At 40.3% G+C, this 27,263-nt stretch overlaps 2 protein-coding genes across 2 annotated transcripts; both read left to right on the forward strand.

Moving 5' to 3' along the window:
• Positions 1–1,769: 1,769 nt before the first annotated feature.
• On the forward strand, positions 1,770–11,819 carry spa17 (sperm autoantigenic protein 17). Its single transcript, XM_056441573.1, has 5 exons — positions 1,770–1,923; positions 2,018–2,094; positions 2,206–3,624; positions 8,263–8,418; positions 10,920–11,819. The coding sequence occupies exons 1-5, from the start codon at positions 1,770–1,772 to the stop codon at positions 10,938–10,940; spliced, it is 1,827 nt and encodes a 608-aa protein (XP_056297548.1). The 3' UTR covers positions 10,941–11,819.
• Positions 11,820–16,614: 4,795 nt separating this feature from the next.
• hepacama (hepatic and glial cell adhesion molecule a) lies at positions 16,615–26,365 on the forward strand. The gene is made up of 7 exons (XM_056441577.1): positions 16,615–16,850; positions 20,688–21,035; positions 21,564–21,845; positions 24,337–24,427; positions 24,722–24,789; positions 24,925–24,995; positions 25,589–26,365. Exons 1-7 carry the CDS (start codon positions 16,751–16,753, stop codon positions 25,982–25,984), a joined length of 1,356 nt encoding a protein of 451 aa, XP_056297552.1. The 5' UTR covers positions 16,615–16,750; the 3' UTR covers positions 25,985–26,365.
• The last annotated feature ends 898 nt before the right edge of the window (positions 26,366–27,263 follow it).

A 27,263-nucleotide genomic window follows, 5' to 3' on the forward strand; every position in this document is an offset into this window, starting at 1 on the left:
ATATGTAATAATTTCTTTGTCCTAGATAATGATACTGAAGTACCATACGCTGACATCTTCATCACTGTGCGAGGTGTCAGTACACCAGAGCTCACTCAGGTTGGCTACCGGACTTAAAAAGAGGTAAGGAATGTGAGAAACGTGGCTTCAGAATCAATGTGTGTCAATTTTAATCTTACCAAATCCCAAATTCATAGGACATCTTATTCTCCTATTCATGTAAGAGACTATAGATAATTTAGACTTCATGAATTCAAAGGAGGTAAATGCGATGTTGTGTTGCATCGCTATAGTGGATTATTCTGGTGGTATATTGGTTTACAAAGAGGCAGAATTAATACCCACAATATACAATAGCTTCAAGTTTAACGAATGAGCAGATACGTGGCTATATTTCACAGACAATTCGAGTCCAAGGAAGAGTAAGGAGCTACCGTGAGCATCAGTCACTATAAGAATGCCAAACAAGAAATGTGGGCGTCTGCTCTAATTTAACACTTCTTCCATTTATATATCAATTCATGAAATTGTATAAACAATAAGTCATTTGCCAGTTTATTAGGTATTGAACCATTGCTCAATAGATCGCAATATAATGTAACACCACTACAAATTACAGCCTCCAAAATAATAATAATAACAACACCTCTCTAAAAAAGTGGTCTTTGAATTAGTCGATGTACCAAATAAACTGAAAATTGCATTTAATGTTAACAAGTAATCAAGTTAATGACGTATTGTTATTGATTTCAATATTGGTTCTTTAAACATCTGCAGATTACAAAGTTAATACCCAACTGCAAGAGGCCCGCTTATTAGTTTTGAGACAGTCTACTCTCGCTATTCCCACCTTGCTGACATCCCATGAGCTTTATTCCTCTGCTTCTCCTCCAGTGGTGGGGAGATGACTCACCTGCAGGCCTCTCGTCGTCCCCCAGCCCAGAGAGGTCAGCCGCAGGATGAACACCAACTCTGAATATGCAGTCATCACATATGGCTGACTGAGGCCCATGCTGCTGGATGGAGAGGACAACAGAGTTTATTATATATATTTAGTAGTATTACTATGTGTATACTGACAGTTAATTGTCTTAGTAAAACACTTGATACTAGCTTGTCTTATTGGGCTCGGCGCGTCCATCTTTATTGTTTCACCGAGCAGTAATTCGCGCGTCTTGGTGACGTCATCACTATACAGTTACCTGAACAGGAAGTAGTCAAGATACTACGTTTAACGTTATATATTTCAATTTTTTAACAATGATTTTGTGTTAACCAATTATATTGTTTTTTTAGAAATGTATGTCCGACGTGTAATATGGACCCGCTATTATAGTCAATAAAGACGTTATTTGCTATACGTTTTGAGCCTTGTCAGTGTCCGTAGTTATAACCGTTCCCTAGCAACAGTTGTCAACCAAACAAAACCATAAAAGATGGATAGAGTTCACCTCATTTAAGGTAACAGGTGTAAACAATGACTAACGTGTTGACATTTTCTAAAACGTGCTCATGTATATATTAACTAAAGCTATCTAAATGCGTGTGTGACGTCATGTTTAGCTAGCGTTAATCATTAGCAACGTTAGCTTATATTCTAAAGTTCCCAGTGTTTGTTAGCGTTAGTTAGACACGTCGTGCACTGACTAACGTTATCTTCCGCCCTCTTTTACTCTAAATAACAAGTAAATAACTGATAAAAACGTCCGACTTCTCTCGGTTATCCCTCGCTGTCCCAGGAGTCACCGTCCCCACCTGTATGCTCAAACATGTCCGTAACTTTCTCCACCGCTTACCTGCGGGTCCCGCGAGGACTCGGTACCGTCCTGGAGGGTTTGACCAGGGAAGTCCTGCGAGACCAGCCCGAAGACATCCCTGAATATGCCGCACAGTATTTCGACGCTCTTCTCCAACAGAGAGAGGGTAACTAACTACCTGCAACGTCACATTTGTGGAAATGTAGACACATTGCCATTGGCTGTCACGTAATCGATTGATTGTGTTGCTTGTAACTCAGATAGTGGATTGGACCCTGCTGAGTGGGAAGCTAAACTGAAAGACATGTATAACAACAATGCATTTCAGGCTACTTGGGTAATAATTCAAAGTCACTATACTCTCAACATTCCTCCAAATCGCTCTCTGTTAGATCTCTCCATTTATTCACCATTACACCTTTGTTGTTGTTTGTTTTTTACCCAAAAGGCTATTCCTGGAAAAGACAGCGGCTCCGCTTCGGACCGACATTTGCATCAGTCTGAGTTAGAGCCCACGGACTCATCATTCAGAGCAATTGGAAATGTAGATGTGTGTGCTCAGGAGTTAGGAACGGCAGAGGGTGAAGGAGGCGATCAACAAGAGACTGCGAGATTAGATGAGGAGCACGTAGACTCAGAAGGTGTGGTCGTGTCTGCTGCAGAGCTTGGAGCGACAGAAAGAACAAATGAAGGAGCCACTGATGAAGATGAGGATGATAGCTCAAACCTCCAACCGGAGGAAACTGCTGCACAATCAACTTGGTCTGAATCTGAAACTCCTGAGTACAATCAAGATCAGGTAGAAAAAGCAAAAGAGGAGGAAGCAACGGAGACCGAGGCTTCCCCTGGAGGAATAAATGAAAGTTCTGCTCATATTAAGGGTGGCTTGGACGGCAATGCTATACCCACGAAGGATTCCTTGGTTGAGATCAGCTTTGATGATGTTCCAGAGGATCAGCAGATACAAATGGTTGATGAGAAACAGCCAGAGGAAGAGGGCTCAGGAGAGGTCTCACAGAGCAAGATATTAGAAATGGAAGAACAGGAAAACTCTGAAGAGGTTACTGGTGTGGCAACAGACCAAGATGAACTTGAAAGTACGGGAGATGAAAATGCAGTTCACTCCGAAGGGGAGGAAAGTCAGAATGAAATAGATTATTTAAATTTAAATGATAGTGATGATGATGAAGAGGAGGAGGAGGAGGAGCGCAAAGGTGTTAAAACCAGCTCATCACATCAACCCACCACCGAGGCAGACGAAGAGAAGCCAGAGGGTGAAGACGAAGAGAAACCGGAGGGTGAAGATGAAGAGAAGCCAGAGGATGAAGACGAAGAGAACCCAGATTGTGAAGATGAAGAGAACCCAGAGGGTGAAGACGATCTGAATGAAGATAACGAGGAGATAAGAGGAGGCACATTTCACCAGAAGGAGGGTTCTGAAGACGAGTCAAAGTCAGACAACCCTGACTACAAAGAAGATGAGGCGACGGACACGGTTGGAGGAGACGATGGGGCAGAAGGTCATAGCGAGGGGGGAGGTCATTCGTCACGAGTCACCGGGTCAAATGTATCAACTTCTGCAACGGAGGGGGAAACTTTAGAGGCCCGACGTCTACGAGAGGAGACCGAGGAGGGTCAGAGAACAGCCGTCGAGTCACGGCCGGGGGCCGCGGCGGTAGAAACGGAGGTCGCCACGTCAAGGGCGAGAAGTTCAGAACCAGAGGACCTTGTGGAAGAAGGAAAGATTGATTCTGGAATAGAAAAGAAGAGGGATGCAATGTGTGAAGAGGGCACCATCATCATCCCCACTGGGAGCTCAGGTCAGCCGGCTGCAGGTCAACAGGATTCCACGGAGACTGAAGGCCAGGTAAATATACCCGTAAGCATTCCTCTCAATACGGAATATATGAACCAGTGATGCATCATATTGCACACATTTTGAAATCGCTTAACATTAAAGATGATACTTTTTTTGTTGTGAGAACAGAGATCCGATTGTTTAACATTCATGGCCGGGGGCTTGTATGATATTAGTTTATTGTTTTGTATTATTAAACCTTTATTTAACCAGGTGAGTCCCATTGAGATTGAAAATGTCTTTTTCGAGGATGACCTGGACAAGACGAGCTGCAACATAACAATTACAAACTAGAAAAGATAAGAAACACAGTTACAAACTAGAAAACATAAACACATATTTACAAACTAGAAAACTTAAGAAAGTCAAACTAAAAAAACATAAGAAAGTCTAACTAAAAAAAACAGTCACAAACTAAAAAAACATATGAAACACATAGTTACAAACTAAAAAAACAAGAAAGTCACAAACTAAAAAACATATGAAACCCATAGTCACAAACATAAAAACACAAGAAAGTTACAAACAAAACACAGGAACAAGACGAGTTAAAATAAACTAAAATTTAAAAGACGTGTGTCACGGTGCTATTAGAGTGGACCCAAAAGCACGACTCAGACAGGAGTAACAAAGATGAATGTCTTTGGTTGAAAACAGGCTGGGTCAGAACCAGGAGATCAGTCCAACAAGCAAACAAGTCCAAAAAGGGGCGGGGCAGAGAGTCAGAGGTCAGGGTAGGCAGGCAGGGTCAGAACAGGCAGGTCCGGAATATACTCTAATAACACTGGAGAACTTGGCATGAAAACACAAGACAATCTGGCAGAGGACAAGTGAGGGAACCTAAGTAGACGGGGACTAACGAGGGAATGGGCAACAGGTGAGATGAGCATGAAGACCAGGTGAAGGTAATGAGGGACTAACGAGGGAGTGACCAGAGGCAGGTGAAGGGAGTTGGACTGACGAGATGGGAAGCAGGATCTGGAATGACGTGATAGTTCGTGAGACAGGATGAAAACAACTAGTAGTAAAAGGAAGGCGTGGAGCTAAACTGTTACAACGTGACATTTTTTGGGAATCTGCCTCCAGTTCTTTCATTTTATATTTAAAAGCAGTAAGAGGTGTCAGTTCGTTGATTTTTTAAATGTATTATTCTGGAACATATTCCAGGAAGAAGGTGCTGAGTACACAAAGCCCTTTTTCCATTTCCGTTCTGATCATCAGGAAGTCCTGAGAAGTATTTTCCGAAACTTTTCCGCATGATAAAGACACACAGGCAGTTTAATTGAGGCTGTTGCATCTCACCACATCTCCTCCACCCCATGAGTTCAGACTGCTCTCATTCCTGTCTCACGCAGTACAACCCTTCAAGGACAAGTCCGATCTACAGTGGCCTTCAGTTTCTTCCCTTGGACTCTCCAGGGGGGAGGTGGTAGAAAATATCCCCAAAAATAGTTCATATTTTGCTCCAATAAACTTTCAATGTCATTGTGGCAGCGAGGGGGGGTAGGCTCGGCTGCAGAGAGGGTGGAGCGGGGGGGGGTGGGGTTCAGGGAATGGCGTCGGGACCAGGTCTAATCGGCCTCAGCTGGTGGTTAATTGTTAATCAGCCGCAGCTCGGGCTAATCGATGTGTGTGTGTTTGTCCCCATAAAGGAGCCGTATAGGAACTGAGGAGCGACCGAGAGGAGAGCAGAGGCACAGGATATATAAATAAAGGATATTACCAAATATCTTCCCGGTGTGCTCATCCGTTGGTGCATGGGGGGGGGGCTGTTGTTCCAGCGTCTTCCTTCCACCAACAGCTGTGTCTTGTGTTGGAGATGCAGTCTGAGGCCTTTGCTCTGCCGCATGCTCACCAAACTGTAACGCTGAGCTTTTTTTAGTGCTGTATCCGCTCTCTCTCTCCTCTCGGGAGGCGCTACAGCCTCCGCAGATTGAAAGTCGATTCAGTCATCCGTCATCATTAAAAAAAAGACAGACCGGACAATTTGTCTCGCGAAATTAGGACCTTTAACATTTGTTTTTCCTGCCGTCACCGTTAGCCCCGTCTGATTTCGTCTGGAGTGTCGGAAGGGGGTACTAAGGACGTTACCATGGTAACCCCTCGCCATCCTGCTCTCTCTCTCTCTTTGGGTCGTCATGGAATTAATAGGAGACGGCGATGCTGATAGTTGCTAGGCACCATCTGTGTCAGTAATCTACCTTTTAAAAGCAGTTGTTGTTTTTTAAAGGAGTGATTACACAGTAATTTATGCACACAGTAGAGGGATGTTTCGTCGTGCCCTTGCTCAGTGGCAGAAGTTGCTTCCACTGAAACAAAGCTACCACACGACGACAATAAATAGGCCATCTGTACGTATGTCAGGTGTCTTTTTTTTATTTTAACGAACATGCCTGCAAGGTTGTTCTTTTATTCTCCGCGTAGGAGAATAAATAGTGCGTTGGATATATAAATTATTATATCCGAACCGTGATTGACGACGGCGCATTAATTTACTCTGGAGTTATCGTTCCCTCAGCGGTGAATTGATCTTTAAAGCCCGTCAGCTTTGTGAAATTAGGTGTGAGGGGACAATTTGACATTTTATATCACTGCGTTGTGTGTCCGATATATAACTCAGATAAATGGATATTCTTTGTTTCTCTCTCTCTCTCTCTCCCTCCGTCTTGTCTCTGAGGCTGGCAGAAGAGTGTGGGCGGCCATACCAGCTGGGATCAGAGGGATGGAGAGAGGGTTGTTAGCTCACTCTGCCTCTAATAAATGTTTAACACCCACTAGTGTAAAACAACCCAAGATGCTGACACACACAGGGTTTTTTTTTATTTTCACGCTATTAGTAGAATCCGAAAGTCAGCGATTGATTGTTTTATGACCATCTGGCTTTTTACATAGTATTTCTGTTAGTCATCTCTTCTTTTTTTCTTTTTTTTCGTTCGTGGAGTTTGTTGTTGCAACACCAACACGTGTGAATGTGTATGATGCATGTGGTGCATGCGTTGGTCACTTTGTGGTTTCCCATGTTTACATCTGACAGATTCATCATTTTCACTCGTTTCAAAACTGTCAAAAACTTTAAAATCAATGAAACAATCTTCATATTTAGCCTGTTTTTCAGTCTTTTTTTGGGGGGGGGGGGGTTGTGCTCGGCGAACGTTACCTCGGACTTATAGGTCAGCAGCCTCTTAGTGGGACAGAAAAGATGGAACGCATGCTGTCATGTTTGTAGGAGGTCTTTCTTTCCCTCCCTCCCTCTTTCTCTCTCTCCCTCTCTCTCTCTCTCTCTGACTGTATGTCTCTCTCTCACTGTTACTGAACATACACAGGGACTGTTAGTGAGAGCCAGTGAGGCATCTGTATTATACCGGAGACTCATTTTAAAGAGGTCAGCATCGCCTGAAGACTGAAATCCTCTCTGAGAGTAAGACATGGACTGTCACACTGTGAGTAGAAGCGTCACAATAACTTTTTGAATGACTATTATGATTTTAATTCTTTATTTTGAATCAGTTAATTGGTTATTACAGGGTTTTTTTTGTAGTTACCGGTCATTTTTAAGAGCATTTTGTGTTGCCCTTTAAAAGCTTCCAATGATGTTCACCGTTTGAATAATTTAAGGCTCACGCGTTATACTTCAAATTCAAACTTTTTCGCCCTCATAAGTGAATAAATATTGGAATATTTCAAAATAAATGTGTGTCAGGACCCTGAGAAAATGAGCGACGATGAAGACCCCCCCCCCCCCCTGACAGAGTGTGTAGCCACACAGACATGTATTGGGATCCCCCCCCCACCCCCGCTCGGCGAGCAGTCAGACAGCCGGGCTAATGAATGCCGGCTGAACAGGTGGGTGGTCTCACTCCTACACTGGAGGGGTTTCACTGGAGACGACAGTGGGATGACAGGAGAGGCTCGTTCAGTGGGTCGCCTTTTGCGCGAGATGCCAATCTGTAAATATATATATTTATATATAAGCAATGGTGTGTAGCTGAAATGTTTCCACCGTGTTTTTATTCTCATGACACTTTATGACAAGCCAGATTTTCTCTTCCGCCCACCTCATGTTTCCTCGCTGTGATTTCAGTGAATCAGCTTCTCGTGTTGTCTACATGTTCGCCTGCTTGTTTTTTGGGGGGGGGGCCGAAATTAGTTCATCACTCAAAAATGAATACTTTTCTCAGTGAAAGAAGAAGTATTATCATTAAATACATTATAGAAAATGAAGGAATTTTCATTTTAACCCTAAAAAAAAAAAGTGCTTTATTTTTGTGTCATGAAAAATAACCGACGCTCTTTTCTGGCTTTTAAAACATATATTTATTTTCCATGGTGAAATGAGAAAATAAGACAGCAGATGTTGATTCATTACAAAAAAATAGGCCGACTCAAACATCGAGAGGAGACGGGGCGAGTAAAAAAAGGAGACAATGTGGGTTAGTGACCCCCTGAGAGCTTCGGTGAAGTCATTAATTGGGGTAAGACACTCGGAAACAAGCACTCATCCCCTCACCGTCGAAAAACAACAGCGATGTCGTGTATACAGTTATCAAAATATGGTTTTACAATCCGCTGAGGGATAGATTCTTCCACCGATGATCATGTAATGTGCCACGCCCTCCGTGACTCTGCCTTTGTGGTCCCTCTGTGCAGAAGGAGTGCAGCCGGCCCCAGGAGGAGGAGGACATCATGGACATCCCCCTGGACGACCCCGAGGCCAACAGGGCCGCCGCCAAGATCCAGGCGGGTTTCCGTGGTCACATGACCCGCAAGAAGATGAAGCCGGAGGACAAAGCGGAAGCGGAGGAGGTGAGCAGCTCAATGGCAGGGGGGGGGGGGGGTCAGCGGTGTAGAACCATGGGATAAGACTATAGGTCACATGCAAGGCATTATGGGTAGTGACTGTAGGGATGACAACAGGCTGGTGTAAGGTAAGTGAACGAGAGCATCCGTTGCTCATTTGACGTAAAGTTAATGTTAGTCATGGAAAACCTGGAAAAGGTCAGGGGATTTTTAAATGGTTAATTCTAGGCCTGGAAAAGACATTGGGCGAAAAAATTAAATCCCAAAAGTTTTGGAAAAGTCATGGAAATGTTGCTATATTCAGATGTTTATTTACACAATATATATATGATATGCTTTAGAATTGAGATTGTTACTTTAAATATGACATTTTGTCACTTTTTCATGTATAAACTTGAGATTTCACAAAATGTTTGGTTATGGAAATTTAATTTAGAGGACTGGAAAAGTCCTGGAAATCCAATGTGTATGAATCCTGTGATATATATATGCACATAGGATATAGTTAGATAAAAGTTAGACCTCTTCAGGTGTCCTATTTTAAGATGTTATTATCATATTTGTTGTAACTAAAAGCTTTTTCCCAGAGCCGAAGGCATCACGCGAGAACATAAACTAATTATCCGTCATACACACATGGAGAAGAAGCCATTTAAAAGTCAAACATAATTAAATACACCTATTAGAGCCCCCCCCCCCCCCCCGTGGGTTATCCAACGTGTGATTAATGCAACGCATAACTGCGACTCATTTACTTACCACGTCGGCTCTGCGTGCAACAGATGATTAAACCGTTCATTTTAATTCTCCTGTTGGAGTTATTAATGGATCTGCTCGTGCATGTTCTGATAAATCACGAGAGAGAAAAGACGCTCGCGTTAATATAAATCTTCAGTTGACCTGGAAAGTTCTCTCCATGGTAAACATGTGTTTTCCTAGTTTGTATTTCATACGACTACGAAGACGAAAATGGTTTCATAATTCAGTTTTTAGCCCAAAATGTCACCGAAAGTTGCACTTCGATAAGATGTTGAGTTGTTTTACTCTGAAATGAATAAAATCAAACAAAGTCCTCGTAGTACTAAACGGTATATAATGGGGAATAAATGGGTTACATATGCAACACCTCATAGACCTGATTTTATTTTCATAAATGAATGAATGTACAATAGAGGATATATGACTCCCTAGTTTAAATGTTGTTTTCTTTATGTTTTTTTAAAATTCTGTCTCTTTTGTTGTTGTTTATCCTATGTTGTACACTTCTTAGTATAACTATGTATGACTAAAATGAGCATCATCTAAAAAATCTGCACATGCAATGTCAATTGTCGGAAAGACATCCATGTAAATGTCTAATTGATGACTACTTCTTCTTCTTTTTTTAACAGTAGAATATTTTACTCACAACTCCACATATTGACATCAGATATCCACTCAAATCCAAATAGTTTTTTCTGAAACAGGTTTATTTTCCCTCAACATTTCACCTTTCTCTCAAAAACAAAGCTCTATTGTCTTCTGACACACGGGATGCTCGTCAGTGAATCTCCCTAACCCACTTTTTTGGCTTCCTTGCATCCTTTGAAGGAGATGTACAGTATTTATAGCGCCCGGTGCATTAGGTACAGCACACACATATATATATGTAAATATATATATATATATATACAGCATTTATATATATATATATATATATACTGTATATATATATATACAGCATTTATATATATATATATACTGTATATACATATATCCAGCATTTATATATATATATATATATACTGTATATATATATATACAGCATTTATATATATATATTCATATATACTGTATATATACAGCATTTATATATATATACATATATACTGTATATATATACAGCATTTATATATATATATATATTCATATATACTGTATATATATATATACAGCATTTATATATATATACTTATGTATATGTTTGTATATATATATATATATATATATTCCCTCCCTTTGGTGGGTAGACCCCGTTTCCACAACTGAATTGTTTGTTCTTTTAGCTTCTTCACTGTTTTCCACCTGAAAGGTTTTTTTCCTGATCAGATGTGAGGTCAAAGGTCAGGGATGTCGCATGTGTACAGATTGTAAAGCCCTCTGAGGACAATACTTTTCCAAGCTACGCAGTGTTTAATTCCAATTCCATTGTTTTCATCTTTTTTGTTGACGTATACAAACAGAGAACAAACCCACCCACTGGTACACCCACCTAGAGTACAGGACAATAAATACATAAAAAATAGATAACAAGAGGTCACCAGACGTCTACATATGTACCTAAACACACTGTAGACACACCTGCATCACTACTACACAGTAACTACACAGTCATTACATCACACAAGTTCAATGAATACAGAAATTAAAAATGACAAAAGGATTTGGTGAGTAGGCAGAAACCAGAGTGCCCAAACTGTTGTTTATCTAACAGATTAATACATGAATAAAAAAAATTATGTTTCTAGAGACCGGAGGAGGGACAGTAGAGGGAGGACACGCGTCTGGATGAAGAGAGAGAGGCGGCGACGTAAAGGTATTGAGGGGGACGGCTGGCGTTAGATGGGCCGGGCCGGCTTTCACCTCGTCTACCCTCGTGAAGTCTTTTTCTTTCTTTCTTTTTCTTCGAAAACCACATTAGCAGTGAAAGATGAACAGAGAGTTTTTGAGGGTGCGTGATGTGAAACTTGTGAACTTTAACACTCTCATCAGTACGAATGTCTTTGACCCAGAATTTGCAACTCACTGCATGTACTTGTGACATTTGTCTGGTGGCGTGCTAGTTTTTAATCTGTGAACGTGAAAATGAATGTCCTCTAAATGCTAAACAGGGCTTCTTCTTCTTCTTCTTCTTCTTTTTTGATGGATCAGTTCATAACCATCTGTGTATAAAACCGTGTACGCATCAGCATTAGACTGTTGCATATTTAACGGCTTAAATTATTTGTTATTTTTTGCTTTGTTCACGGTGTGCATGCATCTTGACTATTTGACTTGCTTACAAAAAATTATAAAAATGATCTTCTATTTATTCGTACGAGGTGTAATTCAGATTGCATTAGCCTCGATTTATCTTTTTTCAAAATTAGAATTTTTCAAGCATTTTTTCTATAAATCTGATCTTGCAGAAACAGTAAGCATGCCGTAATTACACTTAATTTACACGTCTCCAGATGCATTTAGTACAGCGTTACTTCATGAGACATTGCTTCATACGCTCGGATGTCGTGTTGGTGGGTTTTTGAAATGTGTTAAATCAGATGTGTGAAATATTTAAAGTCTGCAGATACGTTCTTTAAATCTAATTGAATACAGCACCTCGCTGAACTTTATCATGTCCTCATACAAATAAATAAATCTTAAATTTATACAGTGAAATGTCTTGTTTTTGAACTTCACTAATCCAGGTTAAGTATGTGTTTGTTTTAAACAGTTTTATAATAATATGTCATCTCCATCTGTATTCTTCAAGAGTAAAGTTATGATTTGTGTTTATTACATTAGCAGGGATGCTAATTGGAGAGGGCAGTTCCCATAAAGCAGAATTATATATTTATTGAGATGTTTTTAACCTGGAAAAGCCTCATTGAGATTTTAAAAAATCTCCTTTACAAGAGTGTCCTGGCCGAGACATCAGTATAGCACATTAAACATAGTTTAACGACATAAAACAGTGATAGACCATAAAAAAAGAATATTATGTTTTTGAAATCACAGCATGAGTCAAACTAAAACTAAGACTCAAGTCATCATATCCCAATGTTTTCTCTCATTTGTGTCTCTCTTGCACAATAAATCTTGTGTATAATCAGAATCAGAATCAGGTTTTATTGGCCAAGTAAGTTTGCACAAACAAGGAATTTGACTTGGTAAAGTGACTCTCAGTGTGCTTACACAAAATGACAACACAATACAATACAAAACAAAAACTAGAATGGGCACTCGGTAGAGCGCATACCTTCGCATATCACAAGATTGGGCATTGAACTAACATTTTGGCATTAGTTGCATGCCAATTGGATAGAAATTGACCGTGCGGTAAAAATAAGATGTTGACCTTTTCATGACCTTGACCTTGACCTTTGACCCGATCAATCCCAACATTTAATCAAATGGTCCGCGGATAATAACCAATCATCCCACTAAATTTCATGCGATTCGGTTTCAGAATTTTCGAGTTATGCGAGTAACACGCATACAAATAAATAAATAAATACACGGCGATCAAAACATAACCTTCCGCATTTTCAATGCGAAGGAAACAAAACAGTGCAGTACAAAACAAACAGTGCAACGGTCTAAGAAGTTTAAGAAAGTGACTTAAGAATTCATTCGTATTCCTCGTTGTATACTGACAACTACACAAGACACATTAATTGGGCTTTTACTCATAATAATAATAACAGTCAGGGCCAATATAAATAATGAGGTAGTGTGTCGTTGCATCACTGTCTGGTACGGTGACACCACACAGGCAGAGAGGAGGACAAAGAGTCACAAGGGATGCGGAGAGAACCACGGGGACACGACTTCCTCCCATAGAAGGAGAGCAGAGGGAACCGTGGGAGACTCACTCCAGCAGCTCACACACTGCACACGCACAACCTGAGCCGCAGACAGCATCGCCGCCCACAGAACACGTTGGTTTTTCACAGTCAGACTGATGGCAAAACAAAAGTATTGAAAAAAGTGTAAACAATAACCCAACACCACCTCAGCTCGCTTTTGTGAAATATTACTATCTGTGAAAAATGTGCAATATTCCAATCTGTGCAGTATCCTCACATGACCTTCCTCCACCTCTCTAAATGTGCAATACCCCCACATGACTGTCCCATTCCCCCTCTTTTCTCTCACAAGCTAGGAACAGCATGAGGACGAGCCTATTTATTAAGATCTCCCTTTAAATGTTAAGAACCTGTTTTTAAAACTGTATTTAATACTGCCACCTTGTGTATTGTGTGTTTTTACATTTTTCTTATTTTTCTTATTATTTATTATTTTTCGCTGCCGTGATCCTGAAATGTCCCCACTGTGGGACTAATAAAGGAATATTTAATCTAATATAATCTAATTATCGTGTGTTTTTACCCCTGCACAAGTCCAATGTGTCTGGACTGGTGGTCTACGCACGACCTTGAACCTTGAACCTTGAGTGATGTGCAACTATTCTGTCTTTTTTTGGGGTCTCTATACCTTTATTGCAATACGCCTGATGCACATTTGTTCCCTTCCCTTGGCTCATCAGTCTTGTTCTTGATGAGAAACACTCGAGCACATCTTCAGTGTCCCAGCGCTCCCACTCAGCCCACCTACGCACATCTGAGCCTCAGCACTAACTCCAACTCTACATGTCGGGAGAAAAAAAACAGATCCCACTCAAGTCACTCATACGACACACACACACACACACACAGGCGTTGTTGATTGTGTCACAAACTGTCGATACACCATCAGTGGTGTTTTGTAAAAGCCACTTCCTCCTCAGCTTGACATTCCTCCTCCGCCACGCTCTCATAAACATACTCTCTGGGTTTTATTTGTATTTATTTGTGTAGACAGACTGACTCTCTTTTCTTCTACTCAGACCTCACAGACATTGCGCAACACCCATTGTGCTTTAAATTGAATTCTGAGAGTGAAGACACAGAAATAAATACACCCTGAGAAAATCCAGCTGTTCGGGTGTTAGTTGATCCTCACGTGAGTCATGTGACTTGTAATTAAGCTGTGGATGGACTATTGTAGGAGGAGATCACGTGACACATCTGCTCGGTGGGTTTGATGCTCTTTTCTCAGACAAGCTTGTCAGAGAAGAAACAATAATATCCTTCTGGTCTCCTGGGTGATAATTAGAGATGAATTAGCCATGGCCGAGCAGCAGGGGGCGCTGCTTTCCAACGGTTACGGCCACTGACTGTCATCCAAGGAGGTTATGAGAGGATTAAAATAAACCACATTTAATTTATTACCATCAATTCACCAATTACGAGGCACATTTAAAAGATGTGATGTCACATTGTAAATGTACACTACAGCTCAAAAGTTTGGGGTCACCCAGACAATTTGGTGTTTTCCATGAAAATTCACACTTTTATTTATCAAATTAATTGAAAAATTAATAGAAAATATAGTTAATAAATTGACAAGGTTATACATAATTATTTTTATTGTAAATATTAATGTTCTTTAAACTTGTGGCTCAAAGGAAGGCCAGTTTTGTAGCTTCTTTCACCAGCATAACTGTTTTCAGCTGCGCTCACATAAAAAGGGTTTTCAAGGGTTTTCTACCCCTCTGTTCGTCTTCTAAGGCGATAACCCAATGTACCACTAGAACACTGGAGATGTGCCTCTATACACCTATGTAGAGACTTCATTAAACAGCAGAGAATAGCCATTTACCACATTAACAATGTATAAAGTGTATTTATGATTTATTTAATGTTATCTTCATTGAAAAAAACTGTGATTTACTTTGAAAAATAAGGACATTTCTAAATGACCCCAAACTTTTGAACGGTAGTGTACATTTAGTCAAATCTGTACGTCTGAGTCACAAAGGATGACATCACTCCGGTTGACGGTGAACGGTTTCTGTCATAACACGAGCACACACACAGGCCCCGTTGTAAAAGAGTCCTGCCTTGATTTAAAGTGCGTTAGAAGATGAGAGGAAGAGGGAGGCGCTGCTTTTTATCGAGGGCAGAGGTGGAGGGTGAGAGGTGGAGGCTTTGAAGGGCTACACAGAAGTCTGAGGCCTGGAGAGTAAGTGGTGGTGGAACAATCTGTTCCCACATTCCTGGAGCTTTTCTATCCATCCATGCTTCCTCCTCTGCATAAAACATCTCTTTGTTCGTCAAACAAAATATTTAAAAAATTTAAAAAGAGAGAAAAAAAACTGAATGAAAGACTTTCCTGAAGTGGGAGAGATGATTTGTTAACAATGCATGCGAGAAAAAAAATACAGTGACGGACGACGTCAACATCGTGTCGGATATAATAAGACATGTTTATGGTAGATAAGTCAAAACAATGCAGGGTTCGTACGGTCATGGAAAACCTGGAAAAGTCATGGAATTTCTTTATGGTTATTTCCAGGCCTGGAAAAGTCGGTGAAAAAAAATGTAATCCCTAAAGTTTTGAAAAAGTCATGGAAATGTTGTTATATTCATATGTTCATTTACACAGTTTGATTACAAAGAATAAACATGTATATACATTGTCTCCCTCTGAATGTAGCACGTGCACCACCTAGAGGACAAAGTATGAACAACACGTTCTGTTCCTTTTATTGTTTTCGTTATGAAAGGTTAATATTAGTTTGTTTTAACAGTATAGCTTTTACAATAACACGTCACCTACATCTTTACTCTTCAACAGTAAAGTATTGTGTCTAATTATTTTATATTTCTCGTTTTACTATCAATTACACAACACAAATGAACTGGGATTTTCCTCATAATAATAATAGATCTTTATATATATATATATATCTTTATTGCAATAAGGTCAGTGTAGCTCTCACCTGCAGGTATGGATTATGGATCATACGCACCTGGCCGGCTCCAAAAAAAATAAAGGGGTCTTCGAGGCTGCTCATGCTTGTGTGTGTGGGGTCAACAGCGAGGTTTTGGTTGCCCCGGCAACAAATTGTTGAGTTTATTGTGAGGCTCCAGTGCAGAGAGGAGTTTGGACAATGTGACAAAAGTGGGACAAAGAGGGGGGGGGGTTGTTTTTCAGACGTTTGGCCGCTTTAAGAGGGCTCTCCTCTCAGAGCTGAAGTCGTTTCTCTCCACCAATAGGAATTTTCGCAAAGTAGCTGAAGGCCAATAACACATTGTAACCTCTTAATGGTTTACTTGTAATGTGTAACAAGAAAGAAAAAAAAAGATTTTTTGTAATTTTTGACCCATAAAGCTTTTTTATTTTTAAACAACCAAAAAAGAAAAATATATAAATATCATGACCCAAAAATAGGAAAAAAAGAAGCTATCACACTATTTCTTTTGAGCTATACTTTCTGAAAAAGGGCAACTCGCAGCAGAAAGAGAGAGAGAGAGAGGGGTTCATCTACACTGTGTCTCTGTCTCACACACACTCACTCACTCACACACACACACACACACAGTTGGCTGTTTGTTGGCTGTGTGACGGGGTGCTGTGAGGCGAGCGGGGCTCAGTGGGACCAGGCAGAGGCCGGCAGGCAGGCGGTGGGGAAAGGGTTGTAGCCGCGGAGACGTGCCCGGGGTGGATACACCATGCTCGCCAAGCGGGAGAGAGACTCTGCCCAGGACACACGATGAAGGTGGAGAGGAAGACCTCCTCTTCACGCAACGCTTTTACTGACATTCCTCCTCTACTGACGCCCGTTGGCCTCCTCCTCCTCCTCCTCTTCACAGGTAAGCTCAAACATTCGATTGGAAGATTTAAAATCCCCCCCCCCTTCCCTCTCCCCCCTGACCCTCTGCTATCAATTCAGAAGACAACCAATCAAATGCATTTCAATCAAATTGTTAAATTATGAAAGAAAAAAAACCTGACTGCCTCGTAATTATTATTTAAAACATTTTTTTATTAGAATTGACCTTATTTTAAAGTTTTTTGGTGACTTTCATCTTGTAAAAAAAGAAAATCTAATCCTCGTTCAAATTAATCCAGGTTAAATTCATCTCAATTTTTTCTTCTTCTTCTTCTTCTTCTTCTTCTCCTCTCTCTTCTTCTTCTCCTCTTTCTTCTTCTTCTTCTTCTTTTACTTCTTCTTCTTTTTCTTCCTATTCCTCTTATTCTCCTCCTCCTCCTCTTCTTCTTCTCCTCTTTCTTCTTCTTCTTCTTCTTCTTCTTCTCCTTCTCGTGTTCGATTGGCGACATCATGGATGAGTTCACGGGTGGTGCTCTCCATCGGGCCCCCACCCTCATCTCAAAGGAGCCCGGAGCCTCCATTGTAGGCGTGTGAGGGGGGGGCGTGTAGGTTAAGTGTGATGACATCAGGTTGAATAGGGCACGGCCAGCTTCTTGGGATGAGTCCATTTGAGGGCTAAGAAGTTTAGCATGTGGGGGATTATTTTTATTTTTAAAAAAAAGTATTTATTACATTTTAATGACCGTATCACGTACCCAGTTTAACCAGTTTACACAAACCAGGTCCGTTTAGGTAGAATCACTTGATCCAGTGTCCATCTCCAACTTCACCGGTCACAAAGACCTCTCTCTCTCTCTCTCCCTCTTTTTCAATCGGAGGAAAGCTAGTCCCAACAATCGGGCCCTTTGTCTCATCGCCTCGGCAACACAATGGTTACCGCGGCAATGAGGCGATGCCCTGCTAACTCCGCAGAGAGAATAGTGAACAGTGCAGACCCTCTGTCTCCTCCCTCTCCTCTAGGTTGATCTCTCCATCACTGAGGCCTTAACAGTGGGATGCAGCCAATGTTCAGAGCTCCATGTGTCCGGCCAACAGCTGAGTTATAGGAAACCTCCGCTGGGGACGTCATGGCCTCGCCAGCGTTCGGTTTCCAGGACACGGCTCTGTTATAAAAGATGAAATGTGGCCCCCCACTGTACTACCGTATAGCCCTGAGTCCCTATGGGGAATAATTGGGGGGCACAAATCAAAATTAGAGTATTAGTTGTTCACGGCGAGAGGTCCTGGGGGTGTTTGTGAGAAAGAGATCAGAGATTAGTGAAAAGCAACGTGACACTTTTTTCACTTTCAAGCCTTTGATGGCTGTGTTTCCATGTTTTATTTATCTTAAAATGTCTTGATATTGTTTTTTATACACTACCGTTCAAAAGTTTGGGGTCACTTAGAAATGTTTTTATTTTTCAAAGAAAAGCACTGTTTTTACAATAAAGATAACATGAATCAAAAATACACTCTATACATTGTTAATGTGGTAAATGACTATTCTAGGTGGAAACGTCTGGTTTCTAATGAAATATCTCCAGAGGTGTATAGAGGCCCATTTCCATCAACTATCACTCCAGTGTTCTAATGGTACATTGTGTTTGCTAATCGCCTTAGAAGACCAATGTCTGATTAGAAAACCCTTGTGCAATTATGTTAGCACAGCTGAAAACAGTTATGCTGGTGATATAAGCTATACAACTGGCCTTCCTTTGAGCTTGAAGTTTGAAGAACAAAATTAATACTTCAAATATTAATCATTATTTCTAACCTTGTCAATGTCTTGACTATATTTTATATTCAATTTTCAATTCATTTGAAAAATAACAGTGAGTTTTCATGGAAGACACAAAATTGTCTGGATGACCCCAAACTTTTGAACGGTAGTGTACGTGTTTTTACCTGTTACTGCTGTACGTTTCAATTCAATTCAGTTTATTATGTATAGCCCGATATCACAAATTACAATCCCCCTTCAGAGGGCTTTACAATCTGTACACGTACGACATCCCTGACCTTTGACCTCACATCAGATCAGGAAAAACTCCCAAGAAATAGAAAGAAAAAAAACTTTCACAGGGTAAAAAGTGAAGAACCCTTCAGGAGAGCAACAGAGGAGGATCCATCTCCAGGATGGACAGAACAATAGATGTCATGTGACCAGAATGAAGCGTTACAGAGTCACATAAACACATTCAATGAATACGACAGATGAGTCGCTAATTAAATTTCGGTGAATGTTTTCACAACGACAATAAACATCCTTACCTCCTTACCTCCTTACCTCCTTACCTCCTTACCTCCTTACCTTAGTGTAATGCATCTGAGTTCCAGTCTGCAACCAAGAAGAAAACATCCAACACATATGAGTGCAGTTATGGATGTAAAAATGTAAAGTACACCTCTATGAAGTCAGTTTGTACATGATAAGCATGGAATGTAAAAATTGTAAAAAAACAGTAGATTTTTACACATAAAGTTATACTTAATATGACGTTTTTAGCAGTGGTGGAAAATCTACTGGAAAAGCAATGTTTTCATGAACTCAATGCCCACTCAGGTTGAACGCAAGTTAAAAATTAGATCAATAAATTAGATGCTTTCGTTGGACCTCGTTGGTGCAGAGTTTTCCACATGGTATGTTTTAGACCTTCTTTGCATCTTTGCATTAAGGCCTGAGTGTTATGATTTTGTTAAAAAAGATAACCATTGAAGTAAATCAGCAAAGAACAATAAAATAGGATTGACTTTGAACATAATGGATGCATCAGCATGTAAGATTAAGACTAAATAAAACAGTCAAAACAAGAAAGTTCCTCAAAAGAAATATGGGACACATTTCGAGCTTGTTGTAACAAAATAGTTTTGCAGATTGAGCCAAAATTGGAAAATGAACGTGTGAAAATAAATAAGAAAAAATCTAATAAATAGAGTAAAAAGTACAAACGCTAATGCAGACTGTAATTCAACAGTGGTGGAAGCTGTGAGGTCTTAACATTAGGAGCTAAGTTCCTTAATGTTGTATTTACACTCTGTAAATGTATCCACTCCATTGTGTCCAGGTAAGGAAGTAAGGAGGTAAGGAGGTAAGGAAGTTTATTGACATTGTAAAAACAAACAACAAAATTAATTTGGCGACTCATCAGTAAGGTCAAAACATTTCTAATTTAAAACAGGACATTTTAAAATAAATTAAAATAAATAAAACATATAACACAGGCTAAATTATCGGTTAAAAGTGAAAAAGGGTCGCGTAAGTGTGGATACTGGAGTGATTCACATGATCTTTACTGGCTGCTGGAGCATCACGGGCCCCAAAGGGACCCCAAATGACCCCTTAACCCTAAGTGGTGAATGTCGAATCCTCCAAAAGTTGTCAGAAACCCCCAGAAAAACAGGAATATATTTTGTGTCTCATCACCGACACCATTACTGGTAATTAAATTAGTTGTTGGTGGAATGGAGTTATTCACCCCTTCATAGGTCAGAGTTCAATCAGGAGAACTCACTCGTTTTAATAAAAAATACAAGTTCAAACAATTCTTTAGGTACATTGGAAAAATATAAATCTAAATTTCATTCATCTACCATAACATGTATTTTCTCCTAAATTTTATTTGTATTTTTAAATATATTTTTTTAATGGGATGATCTAAACAAATGATGAGACAGGTGCTGTGTAGGGTCACATTGACCCGCTCACTCAAAATCAAGCCAAATGAGTCATGAGGATTTGTTTTGAAAGTAAACTTTAGTTCTGTTTATTCATCGCGTTAAGTTCTTCTCACTTCAAGACCTCACTGCCGTCTTTTTTGGGGCCTTTTCTTCTCCCCAGGCGAGGCGTCCGGGGTGAACGTGACCAGCCACGCCCAGGTGGTGAGGGGCACGGTGGGCAAAGAGGCCCTCCTGTCCGTCAGCTACTCCAGCAGCAGCGCGGACAAGCCCGTGATCAAGTGGCAGCTCAAGAGGGACCAAGAGAAACCCATCACCGTGGTGCAGTCCATCGGGACCGACATCATCGGGAACCTGAGGCCGGAGTACCGCAACCGCATCCTGGTGTTGGAGAACGGCTCGCTGCTGCTCCACAGCCTGCAGCTGTCGGACGAAGGGGCCTACGAGGTGGAGATCTCCATCACCGATGACACCTTCACCGGGGAGCGCTACATCGGGCTCACCGTGGACGGTACGCAGAAAGACCTTTGTGAGGAGTCATGAGCGAAAAGAAAATATCAATGCAGGTTGAAAATACAGTTATCTGGCCTTGCCTCGTCATGTTTTTGTTAAGCTGCCCATGTGTTTGTCTCTAAATACTGTTCAAAAGTTTTGGGGTCACCCGGATCATTTTGTGTTATCCATGAAAACTCAGACTTTTATTTATTAAATGAATCGCAAAATGAATAAAAAATATAGTCAAGACGTTGATAAGGTTAGAAATAATAATTTTTATTTTAAATATTAATTTTGCGCTTCAAACGTGTCGCTCAGAGGAAGGCTAGTTTTATATCTTCTCTCGCCAGCGTAACTGTTTTCAGCTGCGCTCACGTCATCGCACCAGGGTTTTCTAATCATCCATAAGTCTTCTGAGGCGATTCGAGTGTATTTCTGATTAATTTAATGTTATCTTCATTAAAAAATGCTATCCTTTGAAAAATAAGGACATTTCGAAGTGGCCCCAAACTTTTGAGCGGTCCGTCCTGTCGTCCTTCCTCAGTGCCCGTGTCCAGACCGTACATCCAGATGATCGCCTCCTCCGTCCTGGAGTACAGCGAGCACTTTCACCTCCACTGTTCCCACGACAACGGCACGAAGCCCGTCTACGGTTGGCTGAAGGGCGGCAAGGTGCTGGCCAATGACACGCGTCTGCAGCTTTCCCACGACCAAAAGGTGCTGACCGTGTCGCGCGTGGTGATGTCGGACGATGACGTGTACGTGTGCACGGTGGAGAACCTCATCAGCAGCATGAGGAGCACGCCCGTCAAGCTCACCGTCTACAGTAGGTGGCATGTCACGCCAGCAGAGCGTCCCAAAGTGTTTATACAGGTTTATATGATGGTAAACTGACATCAGAGGGTGTTATAACTCTTTACTCTAGTTCAATGGTTCTCAATCTGTTTTGAGTTATGTAACCCCTGGGAAATATTTCTTTCAGCCGAGTACCTCCTGACCAGCGCAAAGCATTTTGGGGTTGAAAAAAGCATTTTGCATATAATATATCATTAAAAGAATTCTATTTTCATAACAATTTTCAAAGGATTTTTTTTTAATAGATGCTCATTTTAAATATATATATTTTAAATATCACATACCCCTCTAAGAGCAATGGTTCTCAACCTTTTTTGAGTTATGTAACCCCTGGGAAATATTTCTTTCAGCCGAGTACCTCCTGACCAGTGCAAAGCATTTTGGGGTTGAAAAAATATGTAATACGCAGCATTTTGCATATAATATATCCTATATACAATCCAGTTTATGAACTTACGCTTATATTTTACTGAGAATTTATTAAATAATAACTATTTTCAAACGATTTTCTTTTAATGGATGCTCATTTTAAATATATTTAAAACAAATCTCACATACCCCTGTAGTTCAATGGTTCTCAACCTTTTTTGAGTTATAAAACCCTGTAATTATTTGTTTTACTCCCTGACCAGCGTAAAGCATTAAAAAAAATGTAACACGCAGCATTTTGCATTTATATATAATATATATAGAATTCAGTAGATGAACACACACTTATATTTTATTGAATATTTATTAAATAATAACTATTTTCAAAGTCTTTTTTTATGGATGCTCATTTAAAATATATTTAAAATAAATCTCATGAACGTACACTTATTTTTTATTGAATATCTATTAAATACTAACTTTTGAAAGGATTTTTATTTTTAATGGATGCACATTTTAATAATATAAATAAAACGTATCTTCATAGAAAAGAGACCGATTTGGCACCAAAAGTCCTGGAAAAGTCCTGGAAAAGTCCTTGAAACCAGAGGGTGAAAAGTGTATGAACCCTGTTTTATATATTCCTCTGAATCCTGGGAAAGTGAAAAGTATAAATACTTGTGTTAAAATCTACTTCCATTCCAAACAGTGGTTTCTAGCTCTAACAAATAGATTAGATTAGAAAATGTTATTAATCCCCAAACTCTTTCACCACCAAAGATACAGACAAAATAGACACAAACAAAAAAACAAAAAAACCAGAAGGCGCCCCATAAAACATGACCATCAGATTAAGATCAGATAAAAAAAATAAAACTGCTGAAACAAACGGAAATACCAACCTCCACTGTATGAAAACACTGTACGTATTGAGCTCATTGTTCAACAAGCATTCATATTCAGTCGCTGACAGAAGCAATTATCATCTCACGCTGACCCCGTAGACATGCACGCCATTTCCCGCTAAACAATGTTGTTTACGACATGTGCAAATCCTGTCTGAGAGCAGCGGAGTTGGCCCAGAGAGCGTCCATTACTGGGGTGCCATGCAGCGTATAGGCCACATGTCAGAGGGAGAGGCCGTCTCATCCAATGAATGGACAGACATTTACGAGGAGGAGGAGGAGGAGGAGGAGGAGGAGGCAGGTGGGAGGAGAAGGCTTTGCCTCAGTGGACCTCAGTAATCCTGACTTCATTATTACTGTATGTGTGTTGCGTGAAGAGACAGCGACGGGCCCTCACACTCCTTTCTCTGAAGCGACTACCACCCCAAGGTGCTACTTCACTGCCTCTTGCTCACGCAAAACGACTTGGCAAGCGATTTAAGGAAAGAAAAAAGAAAGAAAAGACCAATGTTTTTGGAGTATATTGCATATCCGGGCTCTTTTTTTTTCTTCTAAAAGATTAAGTGTGGCTCCCAGTGAAATACCTTATCCCTGTATCCCTATGGGTGGAGAATAATTAGGGAACACAAATCAAGATTAGAGGGCGAGCTGTTCACTGCGAGAGGTCGTGACGAATTCCTGGGTGGGTGTGGGGGGGGGGGGGGTGGGCAGGGATTAGTGAAAAGCAACGTGTATGCATCTGAGTCCCAGTCTGCAACCAAGAAGAATATAATAATATAATACCAAATATATATATATATATATATAATGTGAAAATGTAAAGTATACATGTGACATCAGTTGTTTCATTCAAATACTTTGTACATGATAATAAGCATGGAATGTAATAAAATACACTTATATACTTATTATAAAGTTTTCAGCGGTGGTGGAAAAGCAATGTTTTATTGCGTATCCGGGCTATATTTAATTCTGAGATTTCTCGAAAAGAAAACAGGACGTTCCATTTGAACAAAATGTGTTACGGTGAAGACACGACTTCAACAAACGTCCCTTCTTTCCACTGTGAACGAGAAAGCAGAGACAGCGTCGTAGTTATAAGTGAAGTAAAGACACTGCATGTCTCCACTTTTATTGACGCGAACCTCTCCATCTTTCTTTCCTTCTTTTGTTTTCCTCTCTGGACAGAGAGGAGCTCGCTATACATCATCCTGTCCACCGGGGGCATATTCCTCCTGATCACCCTGGTGACGGTGTGCGCTTGTTGGAAGCCATCCAAGTGAGAGCTACTTTTTTCTTCTCTCTCTCTCTCTCTCTCTCTCTCTCTCTCTCTCTTTCTTCTCTCTCTCTCTCTCCGTTGGCTTTTCTATTGAACTTGAGGGTGTGCCTTGAATCTCAAGTGTAGCTCAGCAGTTTCATTACACTCTGAAAATGTTGTGGGGAAAGTAATAAACACAGTGACCTGTCGCTTGTAACTACCATTTAGCAAGCAAGGCTTGGATGTGTGTGTGTGTGTGTGTGTGTGTGTGTGTGTGTGTGTGTGTGTGTGTGTGTGTGTGTTTTCCTGCTGTAGAAAGAAGCATCGACCTGTCCCCCAAAGAGCTCCCATCTATCTGGACCAGAGTGAAAATGGCCACGACGGTGAGCAACACTTACATTTAATGACCTTTAAAACACCGTATAGTGTCACTCACATTGAACGCTCATGATGAGCCAGTGATTTTTTTGCAAATTAGAAAAAGTTAACTTGTACAATAAATACACAATGTTTTGCAGTTGATGTTGTTCCCAAACCGTCTACCCTCGGTCGAAGGAGTCCCATGCCGCTTTATGTTCTCAACGAAGACGTGAGTCACTCGTTCACGTCATTCAGCTGACGCTTTTATCCAAAGCGACTCACAATAAGTGAATTCAACCACGAGGACAAAGAAGAACAACAAGAATCAAGAAAGTAACATTTCTTCAAGAAAGTCAAACAAAAAAATACCATAAGTAATAATATAAGTAATACTATAAGTAATACCATAAGTAATACTATCAGTAATACTATAAGTAATACCATAAGTAATACTATCAGAAATACTATAAGTAATACCATAAGTAATACCATAAATAATACCATAAGTAATCATAAAAGTAATTCCATAAGTAATACCAAAAGTAATACCAAAGGTAATACTATAAGTAATACCATAAGTAATACTATGAGTAATACTATAAGTAATACTATAAGTAATACCATAAGTACTACCATAAGTAGTACTATAAGTAATACCATAAATAATACCATAAGTAATAATAAAAGTAATTCTATAAGTAATACCATCAGGAATTACAAAAGTAAGTACATGAATAAGTGCCATTTAAGTGCCTCTGAAGTGATAATCTGTTTTTATTCAAGCTTTCGTCTAGTAAAGATGTGTTTTTCATCTTCTTCCAGGAGACTCTGGAGCATTTCGAAGAATGCACCGGCGGCAGCGCTGCCATCCAATCAGAACTGAGTATTCCTGCCCTGTACGCCCCTCCGATGCTTCCTAGCCCCGCCTCCTCCCTCTCCTCCTCCAATAGAAGCGAGCGGCCCGTGTGGTCCGCGCCGCGCAGGTACCCGCGCAGCGCCTCTCCGCTGGCGCAGCCTCTTCTTCCGCAGCCCCTCGCGGTCCCTCCGCTTCGCCCCGCCCACCGCTCACCGGCTCACTCCCCCGGCTCGTCGCCGCGAGGTTTCAGCCCGATAAGAAAAGCCCGTCCGCCGGTAAGCATCCCGAGCAGCCCGCACCTACCCGTGGAGGTCCAGTGCCCGGAACCACGTGATCAGACCGGCAGCCAATCACAGCAGTGACAGCTGCATGTTTTCTTTCCGTGTAGTTTCTTTGACTTTCAGCTAATTCTTTCACTTCATACGCCATTATTTATCATCTTATTATCTTACTTCTATGCACAATATTTCTAGTAGTCTTTTGATGATAAAAAGAAAGTATATTGTAGTATGTCATGTATAGAATGATCAGACAGTTAAACAAATAAATCCACATCTGGTATATATTTTGTTTCTTGATGAATATAAATGTTAAGTATACCTGTACATATGTAAGTTAATAGTTTTAGATATGGTGTTTATTTTTCTTTCTTTCTTTTTCGAACAATTAAACTGCAAAGTGTATTCTTTATTGTGGAATTAGATCACCGTATAACCTCAGGTAATAAAACAGTTTAAATAGTTGTTGTAGATTGTTATGACTATTTGTGAAACTCTCCAGCTACAAGACATACATTTTAGGCTATTAGATTTATGGATTTCTGCAGGATTATTGTATTCTGTTTTTTATAATAATAATATAAAATAGAAACCTTCTTTTGGGCGTCATTCCTTTCGAGTCCACTAGGTGTCGCCCACACATTGCTTTAAATGCACACTTGAGGAAGATAAGTATTAGTAAATATATATTACCTTACACATTTTAATCTACAAAATATAGCAGTCGACTTTTGTTATTCTGGAGTACATTGTGCATCGTTTATCTTCATGCTGCTGATGTGTCACAGTCACCGTGGTTGACCATCACAAAGTGCCTCTACTCTTCCAATACTTGACCTTACAAGGTCAATCAGGATCAAGCACAGTTCTACCTGAATCACAAAGAACAACAATAATAGTAATAATTGACTTTAAGAAAGGTGAATTATATTTAGTCAGTAAATACCGTTAATCTAGTTTACAAAAAATCCCAATGCAGGTTAAGCAATCATGGCCTCCAATTGATCTCCTATGAACATCCTCTTCTTGATTATGGACAAACTATTCCTAAACAAATGGCTTAAGTGTATGGTAACTGTATCCATACACAACAAGTATTGATTACTTAATATTGGGTTTATTGTTATCCTTACTATAGTGCATGTTTTTTTGGTTTTTTTTCACAAAAACACAGGTAACACAAAATAAAAAGACCAAAACACACACACACACACACACACACACACACCTCCATCACTATCATCAGGGTGACGTGTTCCTGTTTCAGAGGTCCAGCTGGACATCCTTTGTCTTGAAGATCTGCATGATCCGATGAATGGCTTTTATCCCGATGTGTGTGTGTGTCTTCCGTTACCGAAGGTGT

Source organism: Pseudoliparis swirei, chromosome 20 (assembly GCF_029220125.1).
Source record: "Pseudoliparis swirei isolate HS2019 ecotype Mariana Trench chromosome 20, NWPU_hadal_v1, whole genome shotgun sequence".
In the NCBI taxonomy this organism is placed as follows: Eukaryota; Metazoa; Chordata; class Actinopteri; order Perciformes; family Liparidae; genus Pseudoliparis; species Pseudoliparis swirei.

What these genes read in the sequence shown, in the direction of transcription:
- spa17 (XM_056441573.1), top strand. Translation starts at nt 1,770, where the DNA reads ATGTCCGTAACTTTCTCCACCGCTTACCTGCGGGTCCCGCGAGGACTC. An exon ending in CCACGGAGACTGAAGGCCAG is followed by an intron (nt 3,625 to 8,262) that starts GTAAATATACCC and finishes CCCTCTGTGCAG; the next exon opens with AAGGAGTGCAGCCGGCCCCA. An exon ending in ACAAAGCGGAAGCGGAGGAG is followed by an intron (nt 8,419 to 10,919) that starts GTGAGCAGCTCA and finishes TTATGTTTCTAG; the next exon opens with AGACCGGAGGAGGGACAGTA.
- hepacama (XM_056441577.1), top strand. Translation starts at nt 16,751, where the DNA reads ATGAAGGTGGAGAGGAAGACCTCCTCTTCACGCAACGCTTTTACTGAC. An exon ending in CATCGGGCTCACCGTGGACG is followed by an intron (nt 21,036 to 21,563) that starts GTACGCAGAAAG and finishes GTCCTTCCTCAG; the next exon opens with TGCCCGTGTCCAGACCGTAC. An exon ending in GAGTGAAAATGGCCACGACG is followed by an intron (nt 24,790 to 24,924) that starts GTGAGCAACACT and finishes AATGTTTTGCAG; the next exon opens with TTGATGTTGTTCCCAAACCG.